Source organism: Ascaphus truei, chromosome 4 (assembly GCF_040206685.1).
Source record: "Ascaphus truei isolate aAscTru1 chromosome 4, aAscTru1.hap1, whole genome shotgun sequence".
NCBI lineage: Eukaryota > Metazoa > Chordata > Amphibia > Anura > Ascaphidae > Ascaphus > Ascaphus truei.
This window is the reverse complement of record NC_134486.1, coordinates 336,802,952-336,817,932: the sequence shown is the minus strand read 5'-3', so window position 1 is coordinate 336,817,932 and position 14,981 is coordinate 336,802,952. Positions and strand designations below refer to the sequence as shown.

Sequence of the window (14,981 nt, the reverse complement as noted above, 5' to 3'; positions counted from 1 at the left end):
AACCCTAGCTATGGTGGTCCGACTCGTTGAGAACTTCCTTGGGGCCGAGGATCAGGCGATTGCCCTGGACCCGACGGATCCAACTTCACCAGCACTTGCGGACACCCAAAGAGGGAGATCAGAAAAACGGGGAAACTACGGCCCCTCCATACGCAACTGCCAAGTGCCCCGAAAGGAGCAGTCCTTCCAACAAGGAAGAAGTCGAAACGCCGGGCACCGCCGAGACCCTCATCCCCTTCCTGATGTCGGCTTGTCGCCAAATGAGAGGAACTTCCGAGGACGTCGCCCACAGGACCCACCAGATGCCTTGTCTCCAGTATCCGGTCCAGCGAAGCGCTATCCACGGCACCCTCCTGCGAGGGAACCCTCTCCATGTTCCGCCTGCAGAGAACAAGGCCACCGGTATGTGGACTGTCCACAGATGGATTGTTCCTTCAGCAGGACCGTCATCTCGGCCTTCACTGGAGAAAATTACAAGCCCTGGCTACTTCAAACCCAGATTGGGGGTAAAACCATCCAGGCCCCTGTAGATTCAGGCTCTAGGAAAACTTTGGTCTTCCAGGAAGTGTTACCGCCTAACGTGTGTTCTTTTGACTCCTCATGGAGTATAGAATGTATACACGGCGATGTAAAACTGTATCCAATGGCCAAAATCCGGCTACAGGTAAAAGGTCAGGAGGCCTACCTTGAAGTAGGAGTCGCTCCTTGGCTCCCTGCCCCCGTTGTGCTCGGCCGGGACTTTCTTTTCAGACCTAATGGCTCCAGTCTCTCACACGGAGGCATATTCTATGGCTCAGGAGAACCCTGGTAAACTGTTCCCCTTCTCGGCAGACCTTTTCCCCAGTAGACACCAGGTTCCAAAGACTCGAAAGCAGAGACGCTCTGACAAACAGGACTGATTGCAGAAATCTGGGTCTCAAGGTGACCGTACTAGTAGCCAGAAGTCACAAGTGATGGCTGGGGATGGCCAGAAGGAGGGAGATATGGGCCCTGGAGATTTACCAGACCTATACCGCCCTGATTTTCGCCAGAGGCAAACGGAAGACCCAGTCCTTGCTAGACAATATGATAAAGTGGTAAAAATTGATGAGCAGATATTTAATGCACAGGGGGTGATAGTATTCCCCCATTTTGAATTGTCAAATGATATCCTGTATAGGGTGAATAAGCAGACATAAACAGGGGAGGTCACCAGACAAATATTGGTTCCCAAGGCTTTGTTAAATCTGTATTCACCGTAGCCCATACTGTCCCTTGGGGTGGTCACCTTGGTAGGGATAAAACCTTGGACCGTATTTCGTCCCGATTCTATTGGCCAGGGATGCATAGTGATAATGCTAAGTTATATGCAGAATGTCCAGAGTGCCAGCTAACCGAAGGGACAAACACCAGCCCCCCTTGGTCCCTCTACCCTTGGTGTCAGTTCCCTTTGAGAGGATTGGAGTAGACTTGGTAGGACCTCTAGAATCTTCTGCGAAAGGACACAGGTTTATTCTCGTAATAATTTACTATGCAACAAGATATCCTGAGGCGTTCCCCTTGAGGACAGCAATGGCGAAGCAAGTAGCCAACAAGTTGTGGGAGCTGTTCTCACGGGTTGGACTTCCCCAGGTTATGTTGACAAATCAAGGTACAAATTTAAAGGCTAAAGGCTAAACTGATGCAGGAAATCTTAAAATTACTAGAGGTCAAGTCTGTTCGGACATCGGTCTACCATCCACAGACTGACGGATTGGTGGAAAGATTTAACCAAACTCTAAAAGGGATGCTGAGGAAATTTGTAGATTCAGAGAAGAGAGCCTGGGATGAACTTCTCCCTTTTCTGCTGTTTGCAGTGTGGGAAGTTCCCCACGCCTCCACGGGATTCTCTCCATTTGAACTGCTTTATGACCGCCAACCCTGGGGTATCCTAGACCTCCTAAAGGAGTCCTGGGAGGAACAGCGGTCCCCTTCTAAGAATACCCTGCAATATGTATTGAACCTTAGGAAGCGCCTAGATGTGGTCGGCCCTTTTTGCTAGGGAGAATCTTAGATCAGCCCAGGACAGTCAGGAGAGACATTACAATCAAAATGCTCGTATGAGAGTATTTCACCCGGGAAACCAGGTGATGTTATTGTTACCCAGTTGTGAGAGCAAACTCCTGGCCAAATGGCAGGCCCATTCGAAGTACTCCGCCGCACGGGTGATGTGGATTACGAGATTGCTCAACCAGGGTCCAGGAAGGGTAAACAAATTTACCATGTGAACTTGCTGAAACCCTGGAAGGTGAAGCGGTCTCTATTCATCCACCCGGGGGAGGAGGAAACGGACCTGGGTCCTCAGCCCCCATGGGGGAACAGCTGTGGTGACGATGGGTCCTCTGAATAAAAAGGGGACTTGTTAAAAATAATTACATAATTCAATGATATTTTTTCTGATTTACCAGGGCAAACTAATTTAGTTTCACATGTGATAGAGACAGCACCTGGGGTAAAAGTACATCCCGTCCTTATAGGTTGCCTGAAAGCCGTAAGGCCCTGGTAGAGAAGGAGATACAAGAAATGTTACACTTAGGTGTGATTGAGGAATCATGCAGTGAGTGGTGTAGTCCTACTAGTTATGGTCCCTAAACCCAATGGGAAGGTAAGATTTTGTGTGGACCTCCGAAAGGTCAATGCGGTATCCAAGTTTGATGCATATCCGATGCCAAGGGTGGACGAGTTAATTGACACCCTTGGTAACACGGAATATATATCCACGCTGGGCTTAACAAAAGGATACTGGCAAATACTTTTAGAGGAAAGGTCCAAATGCAAAACAGTCTTTGCCACTCCCATGGGTTTATACCAGTTTGTGACAATGCCATTTGGACTGCATGGAGCCCCAGCCATGTTTCAGAGGCTCATGGATAAAGTGCTGAGACCTCATAGGGCTTATGGCGCAGAGTACCTGGATGACATTGTTATTTATAGTAAACACTGGCGGGCCCATCTAAATAGGCTGAATGCGGTCCTCAAATCTCTAAGAGAGGCAGGGCTCACAGCCAACCCTAAGAAATGTGCCTTAGGTAAGGCGGAAACCAACTATTTAGGGTATGCAGTGGGAGGTGGAAAAGTAAGGCCACTAGCCGATAAGGTAGTTGCCTTGAAAGAAGTTCCGACCCCCCAAACAAAAACGCAGGAACGCTCTCTGCTGGGTTTAGCAGGGTATTATCGGCGGTTCATCCCCAACTACTCGGAAGTTGCAGCCCCATTAACGGACCTCACAAAAAAGTGTGCCCTTACACAAGTGGTATGGTCAAGTGAGTGTCAGAGAGCCTTTGAGGACATAAAAAGGTGCCTATTAGAGGGTCCTGTCCTTAAAAGCCCAGACTTTAACAGGCCTTTTGTAGTGCAAACCGATGCATCAGAGATAGGGCTAAGGGCAGTGTTGTCACAACAGTTTGAGGGAGTGGAACATCCAATCCTTTTACTGAGTAGGAAATTGTTCCCGAGGGACAAAAACTACTCAGTATTGAGAAGGAGTGCCTCGCGGTAAAGTTGGCAATTGAGGCTTTGAGGCATTACCTGGAAGGAGTCCATTTTACTATGGTGACAGACCATGCTCCATTGGACATACTTGAAAACGAGAGGTAACTCTCAATGTATTACTTCCTGGTAAAATATTTTATAAATAAATACATTGAAGTGGTTAAGTACCATGAAATACTCTAATGCTAGGTTGATCACGTGGTATATGGCCCTCCAACCCTTCTCGTTTGAGATTCAGCACAGACCTGGAAAAGAAAATGCGAATGCTGATTTCTTCTCTAGAGAAGGGGTGGATGGTCGGGCTTCAGCCGCACGTGGCCCCAGCCACACACTAACAGGGGAGGAATGTGACAGGGTAAATAAACGTCGCCAGCCATATGCCTAGCAGACTTATCTGTAGTGCAGCAGTGCAGCAGTGAGGAGGTTAACTTTCAGCTGAGTTAATTAGTCTGAGCCCAGCTGCCTCATCAAGGTGTTTTAAAACCCCCAGGCTATACACACATGCAGGAGTGAAATGCTGAAGGAGATTACTGCTGCAGGGTTTGTCTTCAAAGTATATGTTTTGATGAACTGTCTGTGTTCTACATGCTGAAAGGAAGCTGTCTTGTTTTTGAATGCTGAAAAAGAAGCTGTTTTGTTTTTGTATGCTGAAGAGAAGCTATTTTGTTTTTGCGTGCTGTATTTTTAAAGGCTCAATAAATAAGCCTTATCAAGAGAACCCGCGTGTGGTTGCATGTACCCTGCAACAAGTACATATATTCCCAATATGTAAAATTTTATAATACAATGTACACTTGGTAAATTCTGTTGGAATTCATTTTGAGATCAAAAGAGAATTACATGTGTAAAACAAGATTCCGATGTATTCCGCTATCCCTGTCACTGTAATGTACCTTTGCAACTGTGCATTGACTTCAAAGAAAGTGCAAAGAGCTTTCCGTGTTTGAAGATAGACATACCAAGCTGTTAAAAAAACTAATGGAAAGATACTAACAATATACTTGAAATTGATTGCTTTAGTCTTACTTTTTTAACCAAAGCTGTATTGTTACTAATTTTATAACTACAATGGTAGAGTGAAAACAAAGGCCTGTATTTACTAAAGCTTGATGTTGCCACATTCAACATTTTGCATTATAAAATATTGGGATCACAGTGTTATTTTTTTAAATTCCTCCAAATTTACTTTGTGCTTTATTCTATATTGTCAAAAGTTGTGGCCATTTTCCACCTAAAATCACCTTTCAAGGTAATGAGGATTGTCGTCCAAAAATGGCCTGAATGGCCCTTTCACAGAATATGGATTTACCCCCTAAGAATTACATATTCCTAAATGGGTTGCGATACTGAAGTTCACTTGCAATCACCAAAAAAGCATCAACTCTATGTTAAATAACGCTAGCGATACAAATAGGCACCAACACATTAAAATTGGCATTAAAAAGATCTATTGATGCAATTGTGTGTGTGAGGGGCGGAGTTGGGGTTTCACAGATATCACAATGTTGTACCAAAGGGTTATGTAATAAGCCTTCTAACAAAACCCTATAGCACACACGTTTTTAACCCCTTAGAAGTCTGAGGCTACCACTGTGTTGCAAAGGAATGCCTTTCAGCCAAAGGGGTTAACATACACCATAAACACCATACAAATAAAATACAAAAACACATAAAATCTATACTATATGTGCACTTTTTAAGTCTTCAGTTAACTAGTCATGAGTTGACCATGACTAGCTGGCTGCTCCGGTTTCTAAAGTGTGAAAATATGAATAAGTTCAACACTGTTAATATTATGTAATTGTATTATGCCTCCTTGGTTTGCTAATTGTATGTGTCTGTAGTTGCCATTATGTACTGTACATAGGCAAGATCAGCTTAATGCCAGTGTGTGATAGCAACTGGTATATCTGGTTCATCCATTATGACTGAGCCACTTGTGCTGAAGCAGGGATATCATGAAAACCTGACCTGTTGGTGGCCCATGAGGACTGGAGTTGGCCGTCCCTGGTCTAAAATGATTGTTTTCTTGGAGCTAACTTTGTTTTCATTTAACATTCATTATTACACACAATTAGCTTGTACTCTACATTAGTACAGTATGGATGTTGCATTTGCTTTTGTAGCAACCATTATGGGTGAAATATATTATTAGTCTAATAGGCAAGTATGCATGTATGTATTTTTTTTTTACTTATAAAGCACCACCAATATACATAGCACAATACAAATAATACAATACATTCAAGGGAATTAAAATACAACAGGTGCAGCAAACATAAAATCAGACAATAGAAAAGGAAATCCTTTCCCCAGAGAGTTTACAAACTAAGCGATACAATTTATCAATTCCTTGCAATGAAACTAAATATTACAACCCTGTTCTAATCTCATTGTAAGATGACAAAGGAGGCTATTTATCAAAGCTTTTTGTCTGCAAAACTGCTGTAAAATGTGTTTTATTAAAAAAAAATCCTACTGATTTCAATTTTTAAAAAAAAATCAATATATTCTGCACCAGTTTGAACCTGGGAGATGCTGGCAATACCTGAAAGCCTATTGTCTCCAATCTGCCTGCAATCGCTTTATACACACTCTATTGCTCTCTCTCTCTCTTTCTCTGTCCCCTATTCAATGCTGTGAACATGATTCCTAATGCTGGAAAAGAAACAGTACAATTCAAATGAATGGGATAAAATATTCTGCTGCATGGGAAAGTGGCTTTGAAGCATATTAAACAAGGGACTTTGACTCATATGGTAATAAGTTATTCAATGTGCATTGTTAACAGTACCATATTAAACAGGTGAGCCTTGAATGTACCCTCTTTACTTGCTGACTTTGTGAGATGGCGAGGAGAGGGACTACACACTGTTATGCACAGTATGCAGCATAGGAAAGGTTGTGCAAAATGATGCTGCCATAGCAACAGTTATTATAGTGTTTTCTGAGAATCCTTATGCAAAAATAAACCAAGACTTGGTCTTAGGCCTAGTGTAAAATATTGAGCCCCAGTTCAGACATCTTGGAACCACCCAGCCAAATTGCATATTGTTTAATTTACAGAAAACCACTGAGAGTTTTAGAATCAACATTTGATACAAAATCTTGACTGCTAGTGTTGGGAAAGGGAAACAATCATTTAACTGTTAAAAGTATTTTGCCCCTGCAATTGTTATTATCAATACATCAGTGTGCTGTTCATTGATCCTGCTCAATTTCTGACTGTTTTGCAGATTTGTCCATACATTGATTTATTGTGTGCTGTCTATTCTGTACTGGAGGTATGTCGAACTCTGTATCTGGGACCATAATTTAGGTTCACCTTTAGGGCATCAGTATCTTCAGAACTTGTATAATTATATATGGCTAAACACATTCAAAATATAATTTAAGATAGTCAAAGAGCTTCTTGAGAAACCTTACATATAGCAAATGCAGACAAAATCTTTTGGTGTAGGAAGCTTGGCAAATAATTAATATATTTGTTTCTTATAGTGCTGGAAAAGTACTCAGGACTGTATATAGTATTTAAAGTTATAATGGGTCTCTGGCCCAAGGAGTTAACAATCTATTATTGTATATCTGAAAAGCAGAGATAGAAAGTTACCTGTCATCATTACTGGTCAGTGAAAAAAGTGAAAACGAGTAACATTTAACATTATCTATTATGGGTTTTTGTTTTACAGAGTTTTAAAGAGTTTTACTGCAACATAACATAAAGTTCATGCAGTGAAGAAAGGATTACAATGGCAGTATATAGTCATTTAAAAGAGTACGGTATTTCCAGACGGATAGCATCGGATTCTTTTATTGCTAGTCATGCAGTAAAATGTGTGTGCAAAAAATAACAGAGGAGGAAAGAGAAGTACAGTACGTAGTCTGATAGCTTTTATTGGACCAACAAATTGTTGATATTAGTTGTTTCAAGCTTTCAAACCTCTCAGGGTTCTTCAGCAATCTCTCTCTTTATCTCTGATAGGGGTACTGTAGATCCTCAGAACTCTGTTAAATCTGGCCTATCAGCGTGATGTTAACTATTTAGGTAACGTCCGTTAGTTTTCCTCCAATTAATGAGAATCCTCAAAGCTAATGATATGCAAAAACAATGTCTATTAGCAAAACAACCATTGTTACGTGACCTGTATGAATGGGGATTATCATTGCGCTGAGACGAGTTAAACAATACACTGCACATGTGCATTGGTGACAAGTATAACGTGCATTCCAATTAACGCTCATGCGTTGCTGACACATTACGCATGTATGTAAGAGCCTAGTCTGGCTCTGGAACTGAAAACACCACTAACATAAAATACTGCATGAACTACAATCTTAAAATACTAGCTGAAAGCTCATAACTAACCGAATAAATACAATGCTGCATCAAATCCAAACTTTAAGTAAGCAAATCAATTCTAGATATTTTTTTTACAGAAGTATTTCTCAAAAGTTTCAAAGCAATAGAGAATTTCATGAAGTATGGGAATAGAAAAACAAATGGTTTGTGAAGGCAATTTCCATCTATGGCCTTAGTAATATAACGGAATTGCAATCTTTAAACCTGTATGGGAAAAAATATTCAACCGACTTGGGCCATATTTTATAGAGGCTTTGCCTTTGCCAGAGTACATTATACTGCATTTATTATAAAACAATTTTACCTTTGCTTTGTCTCTCATGGAACCTTTACCCAAGATTGACATTTTTGCACCAGTCTCTTCTTGTAATCTCTTCAAAGAGTTTCCTCTTGGTCCAAGTAACTTTCCCACAAAATTGAACTGGAAAATAAACATATGCTTCCATTACATAAGATACACATTATGACAATAATGGTAATTATGTAATGACAATTTTATTTACAGTTATTTTAAACCATAGCTTTTTGATCAGGCTGCATATATGTTTTCTAACTCACTATTTGGAAGACAAAGTCTTACAGAACTGATAAGCAGTTAGCTTGCAATTTCACAGTGACATACACCCTGCATCAGCAATCTAAAGTAATGCCACACACATTTTTCATAATCCTTTGACATCATGTAGACATACAGTACAAACATAACAATACATGGTGGCTAAACAAACTGGACGGGAAAATTAATGCCATGGGGATACATTAGAACTGACTTATAGGTAAATATTTTTTGTGCAAGTCTCTCAATTCCCTTTGCACTAATAAATAGAATGTTATTTTGTTAACGGTTATACTTTTAATGCAAGATTACTTACCACTGTGCTTTCTTACACTTATTTTACAATATTTGCAATTTGTCTTTTATTTGTGGGGTTTTATATAACACTTTTAATCATTATAATGCTTTAGTTTTGTTATATTTCATATATTCCCCCATTGAGCTACACCAGAACAAAATGAATGCTCCTCTATAAAGTATGTGGTAACTGCTTGCTTTGCATTATACACTATCAGTTTGTCAAAAGAGAAATTGCACATTGGGCAAGTTTTAACACATTTCCCATAAGTACAGTAGTATACACCAGAGTGCTGAGATCTGGGAAACAATGCCAAAGATACATGGAGAAAATTCTATATGCAACGTGGTAAAATTATCAACTACTGTAGATGTTTTAGGATGTGGTTTGAGTTTTGTTCCAATATGTAATATGCAATTATGTAATATAATTGTTGATTTATTTAAATTCATAAGAAAGCTCAAGTTAAAAATATTTTTGGTAATAAGGAAAATAAAAATTATGTTTCTTTTTTGAATACTGATTTTTATGAGGATGTGAAAATGTTAGCCTCCTTTATTGATGGGGAGGAAGAGAATTACCATTTTCTAGAAAATGTATGCACCTTGTATATTAAGAGGAGGGATGACTAGCCTACAGTATATCATCAGTGAAATCATATTTTGGAGGATGCTTTTAATATTATATTAAACATCAGTTGAAACAGATTTATGTGAGTTACAGAAGATAAAAAAGTGAAATTGGATATTTTTTCTGCAGGTAAGTAAACAACATTTGAATAGAATACGATGAAGATATTATTCAATGAAATTATATTTCTTGTTATGCTGAACTCTCAGGTAATCACACCAAACAATATCAGCAATAATTAGTTTTACTTTTAGATGCTACAGTACTTATGAGAGAAGTTTGGTGACCTAAAAGTGAAATAATTTCTGAATGTGCTGTGTTCTAGAATTGATACAATTTACGTTTTGATTTTGATCCAAAGGGACCATCAGGTCATCCAATAATGTTCACTATAGGATGTTTGGCAGCATATTTCTCAATATGTTGCTCATTTTCTATGAGAATCTGTTGAAAGTGTACCACAATATATTAGGGACACTGCTGATTTATTGTTGAATGTGGCTGGTATCTTAGACAGTTCTTTTGCGCTGTGTATACTAGACATGCTATCTTCATATGCTTTAATTTCTAATTAAATGTTATTAAACCAGTAAAAAAATCAAATATAAATAAAATATCATGCATGGGAAATATAACATTTGTGCATTGAAACATGTTTCATTTTTGTTGACTCACAATTATAAAAATGTCATGTTCAAATAAGAGGCATGGCCTTTGCACCATGTATGAAACTGTATTTGTGGACTGGTGGGAAACCAATGTTGTTTTTGAGTCAAAATGGTCAATTTTTCATTAAAGACCTTTACATTAGTATCATGTTGTAGCCCCGGACGCCTACTTTTTGCATGGCTGTGCTCCGTTTTTCTCTCGTTTACCGGATCTCCTGCTTCTCACATCATCTGAGGCATGCCAACCGAGGAAAGCACTCCCATAAGAAATGTTCCTTAAAAGACCTTCCAAGAAGTCTCCAAACAAATTCCAAAAGAACAACTGGTGAGTGTATCGATCATCTTCCTTAATGTTACTTTTATGTCTAAAGCACTTACTCCCATGATCTGTTATTTATATTATCTGTTATTTATTTGATTACCACGTGTATTACTGCTGTGAAGCGCTATGTACATTAATGGCGATATATAATAAAGACATACAATACAATACAATCTTTCAGTACTGCACTTTGATCCCCAATTTCTCTTTTTCTTTCTGAATTACATCCCAAGAGAATGTATGCTTCTGTTGTTGTTTTGGGATTAAAACTGGCCTAGGCATTTATCGATCAATAAAGCAATGAATGAACAAATATGTTTAATGGGTTAGAGTGTCCAGATGTACCAATGATTAACTTGGTTTAGCCATTTATGGCCAAATAAAACAATCTGTTTATATTATGGATGTCTGGTGACAGTATCCAGAAATACAGTACCAGAGACACTGGATGCTATCTTCAAAGGGAATTGTAAATCCCTGAAACCCAATCTCCTTGATTACCAGAGTAGGTGACCAGAAGGACACCAGTTATATCCATACAGATTTACAAAATGTAAGATAATTAAACTATGATGGACTTCACAAGCATAAGAAATATAGACTTGTGAGTGGAGATGGGTGAATTTGGATCCACCTTGGATCGGTTGGTTCCTTTGGTCCTCAAATTTCCATAAATCCTCCCCAAAGGCCAATCCGCTATTTTTTTTTACAGAGACAGGGCAATCGGAATACATTTTTCGCACACACACACACACACACACTTCTAATTTTAGTAACTCTCACAAGTTATATATATATATATATATGTAGCCATGTATAAAAATGGTATACAGCTCCTTCTCATGCTGGCAGTAAATCTGGTAAGTATGCAGGGTTGCCAGCAACAATCATGGAGGTTTGCCCTCACAACCTGGTGTCATATGTAACAAGGGAAGTGACAACATGCTCTGTTTCCACTGTTAGTGACACAGGGGGCTGTCTGTTTCTGAGTCTATATAAGACACAGCACTGCCAAAAAGTAGGTATCAAGGTTCTTAGCGAGTGTGATGTTCTAGTTCAAGGTGGAGTGTCTGCAGCAGTTCAAGGCTGTCAGATTAGTGCTAGCTGACTACACACTGTGTTCAGGGACCTGACACAGATGGTGATCTCCCTTAAGGGAGAGGTGAGCCAACTCTATTGAGAGAGGAGGAACCTTCTGAGAGGAATGTACTCCAACAGGATGAGCGGCTAGCACGACCGCGATGAGGGGCAGTCTGTCCATGGAGATGCAAATAAAGATGCCCTTGTTCACTACAACCCTTCTGTGTGAGTGTGGAGTCATTCTACAGAAGGAGGTACCACAGAGGAGGTCCCCATCAGATACATCCCCCTACGGCCGCAGAGATCCTGATGGGGTGGAGGCGCTGCATCGTATGTGAGTAAGACTCAGGCACACTACCTCAGATGCCTGTCATGCTGATATCCCCATACCAACCCAGCGGGAGACTCAGGAGTCCTGTAAGCCAGCAGGTGCACCACCACATTCACATCCATGTAATTGGGGGATTTTCTACATATGGGTCAGGAGTTGTAGGGCCCAGGGAAAACACTGTTACATTTGGAGGCGCTGCTGATATACCTATCAACAGGACAGGCTTTTGCTAGGCACACTAGGAAACAGGGAGAGTGTATGCTGCCAGTCAGTGCTGTGGATGTGGGACGGAGCCTAGGGGTAGTCAGGAGTGTGATGGAATTTGTCAGCTCACAAAGTACAACCTAGGATCCTGAAGCGGAGTACAGTGGCTCTGGAGCCAGGGCTATTGCTGTCCTAGTCACCTTAAGGCGGCTAGTGGTAGGATGCCTGAAGGGATAGCCTGGATAACTCGGGTCAGGAATTCTGGAGAGGTTGGCCAACAGTAGGTATACGCCCTAGTACTGCATGGGAGAAGTCAGAGTACTCTAGCCAGGAGCCAGGACACTTACCGTAGAGCACAGGCTGGAGGAAGGTGGACACAGCATACACTGAGAGAGTGAGCCTAGCCTGAGGTAGTGCAACATGAGTCAGACATACATTAGATACATGTAGGTGGTGCATCGTGGCATTCTTTATTGCATCGAAATGGCAGCTGCCCCGCAGAGAGGAGCACCATGTGTGATACTAGAAATTACAGTGTGAAGATGGCGACCACAAGTAGAGAAGCTCCGCGCGGTGCGGAGAGTCCAAGATGGTGAATCGCGGCTGATGGAGGGAGCACACGTGGTGTGTATGCCACAGAAGAGAGAGCTGCAGAAGGGACTTTTGCAAGTATGCTGTGGAGTGGCGCCATGGCTGTGGCCGTGCCGTTTTTGTCCTGCCTAGGATCCCGGGGTGCTACCCTGGAGGACAGTGTGGAGGACATTGTGCTTATGTGTGGTGCGGATGAGAGAAACTGATTGCCAGACGGTGATCCCTATACAAAGATCTACCTCAGTTGCTATTGTGAATGGCCGTGCAAACCAAGATGGCGGTTCCCGCTTCCCTGGGAGACCGCGTGGGCCGAGTGTAGAGAATTCTGCAAATGCTAAAGTTGCAGAAAGTTGGCCGGGATTGGCGCCATAAAGAGAACCCCACCCTGCTGGGGGGTATGGCGCATAAGCTGTGGTCGCGCCCTCCTGGACTGTGACAGGCTCAGAGCCAGTGCTGGGTCACCCAGTGAATCAGTGGGACCCTTCCCTAATATCTACCAGGGGGAGGGGTCTCTACCTTTGCCAAATGAGAGCGGAGCTAGCTGAGGGAGGAGTTAAAGGAACGACCCCTGCCCTTCAGTTGCGAGGAGCTGGTGAACAGGCAAGACCACTTTGTAAAGTGTCCCCTGTATCCAGCGTTGCAAGCGGAAAAGAGATGGACATCTCAGCTCACCCCTACTCATTGCCAGGAGGCTTCCTGGTGACCAAGGCGGGTGACACCGAGACTATACGGTGCCTATGTATGCAGTACCGGTTGCCCGGGGGAGAAGCCAGTATCACGGCAAGGTGTCCCCAATGTGGCATCCATTACCTGTGGGCCATGCAGCCCTTTGTGCCGGGGTATACCGTGGAGGCGGAAACGGAGAAAGCCAAGCTGACGGCTGAGGCCTCGCCCAAAGTCAAGGAAGAGCCAGCGGATCATAGAGAATGGGGATCGCTGTTAATGATTGCAACAGATCCTAAAGAGACCGGGACCAGCTACCGCGGTGAGAACCTGGAACCTCGCCGTCAGTCCCCTACGGGAGTGCCACTCCCTGAGTCGGAGTCTGCATCTTCGGACGAAGAAAAACCCAGCCCGACATCGGTGGTGATGCGCCTACCGGCGGACCACTGCAGCAGCGCTGTAGAAGAACCCGCCCTTACCTGCAAAGCAGCAGAGCTGAGTCTTGAGGTGCCGAGATCACCTGTGCGGAGACAACCGGAGCGGAGGAGTCCCACGGCCGTGGTGACTTCCAACGCGGAAGGTGGAGAAGACCCCATCCCGAGCCGATGGAGCGGTGAGACACATGCTTACCCTCCACAGGCGCCAGTGGTGGCGACGGCGAAGGGAGGCCTAGCCCAGGCCCAAGCAGAACAGAGAGCAGAACCTTCACTTCCGGCGGCGGATGTCATTGTAGAGGAAGAGGTTCCGATGGGGAACCCAACCCAAGATGGCGGCAGTGAGTCCCGCGAGATCGATGACCTCACTTCCGGCGGACACTGCGGAACCGGATGGAAGATGGCCACGTCCTCACGACCGCTGTGCAGTGGTCGATTACCTGGAGCAGCCAAGAGCAAGAGCTGGCAGGCCCTGCGGAAGCCTGGGAACCAGGAGACGGGTGAGCCGGAATCCCAACCCGATGGTTCCGGTCGAGGTAGCGAGAAGCAGCGGGTCGTTGTGCCGCATCGGCCTATAGCTTTTCCCTATGCCCAACCTCCGGCCTTAGTTAAAACCCCCGACCCTGTCACCTCTTCATCTGGGTCCCAGTCGAGCCAAGGGTTATATGGGGAGTCACGGGATACATCCGATGAACGGACTGGGGAAAATCTGGACTGGGGCGATTTTTTTACCTCCGATGAGGGATCGGGGAGGGAAATGTCTTTGCGCAAGGTATTGTCATGTACGAGCGATAGTAACAGTACTATGAATGTGAAATGTAGGCCTAAGCGCTTAAGGTCAAATTCCAGGTCTACAGGAACATCCGGAATCTTTTCAGGGGGAGAACCGGAAGAGGGTGAGGATACTGTAGCTACCATAGAGAGAGTAAAGGAGAAGGAGACCAGTTGGTGGGCGCCCATGTTTGAGGGGTATGAGGCCTGGATGGACCGTACACGGTTCATATTGAGGAGGGATGTAATCGTGGACTACTGGTGGGAAGTAGGAGAGTTCTCTGAGGAGCGCTTAGAAGAGCTCCGACTACGGTGGCATGACATACACACAGGGGTAGTTACTCCCCGAGGGTTGGCCATATTTCGGGACCTAGTTGAATCAGATGAGCCCTTATCATGGGTACTGCCAGGCAGGGCAGGCAACAAAAAGCTAATTCGCACCAGCAGGGCTGAAAGAGCTATTGTCACTAAATACAAGAAATCCCATGGCTTAGAGTATCCTTACGTGCCAGAACCCTTAATGCAGGAGATTGAGGATGGTAGGGATATGTGGCTGAGGGAGA

The 14,981-nt window shown here is 43.2% G+C and overlaps 1 protein-coding gene across 8 annotated transcripts in view; it reads right to left on the bottom strand.

The window, feature by feature from the left end:
- KHDRBS2 (KH RNA binding domain containing, signal transduction associated 2) overlaps window positions 1–14,981 on the bottom strand; it is a 753,630-nt gene that overhangs the window by 444,543 nt on the left and 294,106 nt on the right. For all 8 annotated transcript variants that reach the window (XR_012801185.1, XR_012801184.1, XR_012801181.1 and 5 more), the window contains one exon: window positions 8,175–8,291. Coding sequence is in view for 1 of the 8 variants with exons in the window: in XM_075598111.1 (XP_075454226.1) it covers window positions 8,175–8,291 (117 nt within the window). In the remaining 7 variants the exon portion in view is untranslated. The remainder of the gene's footprint in view (window positions 1–8,174; window positions 8,292–14,981) is intronic.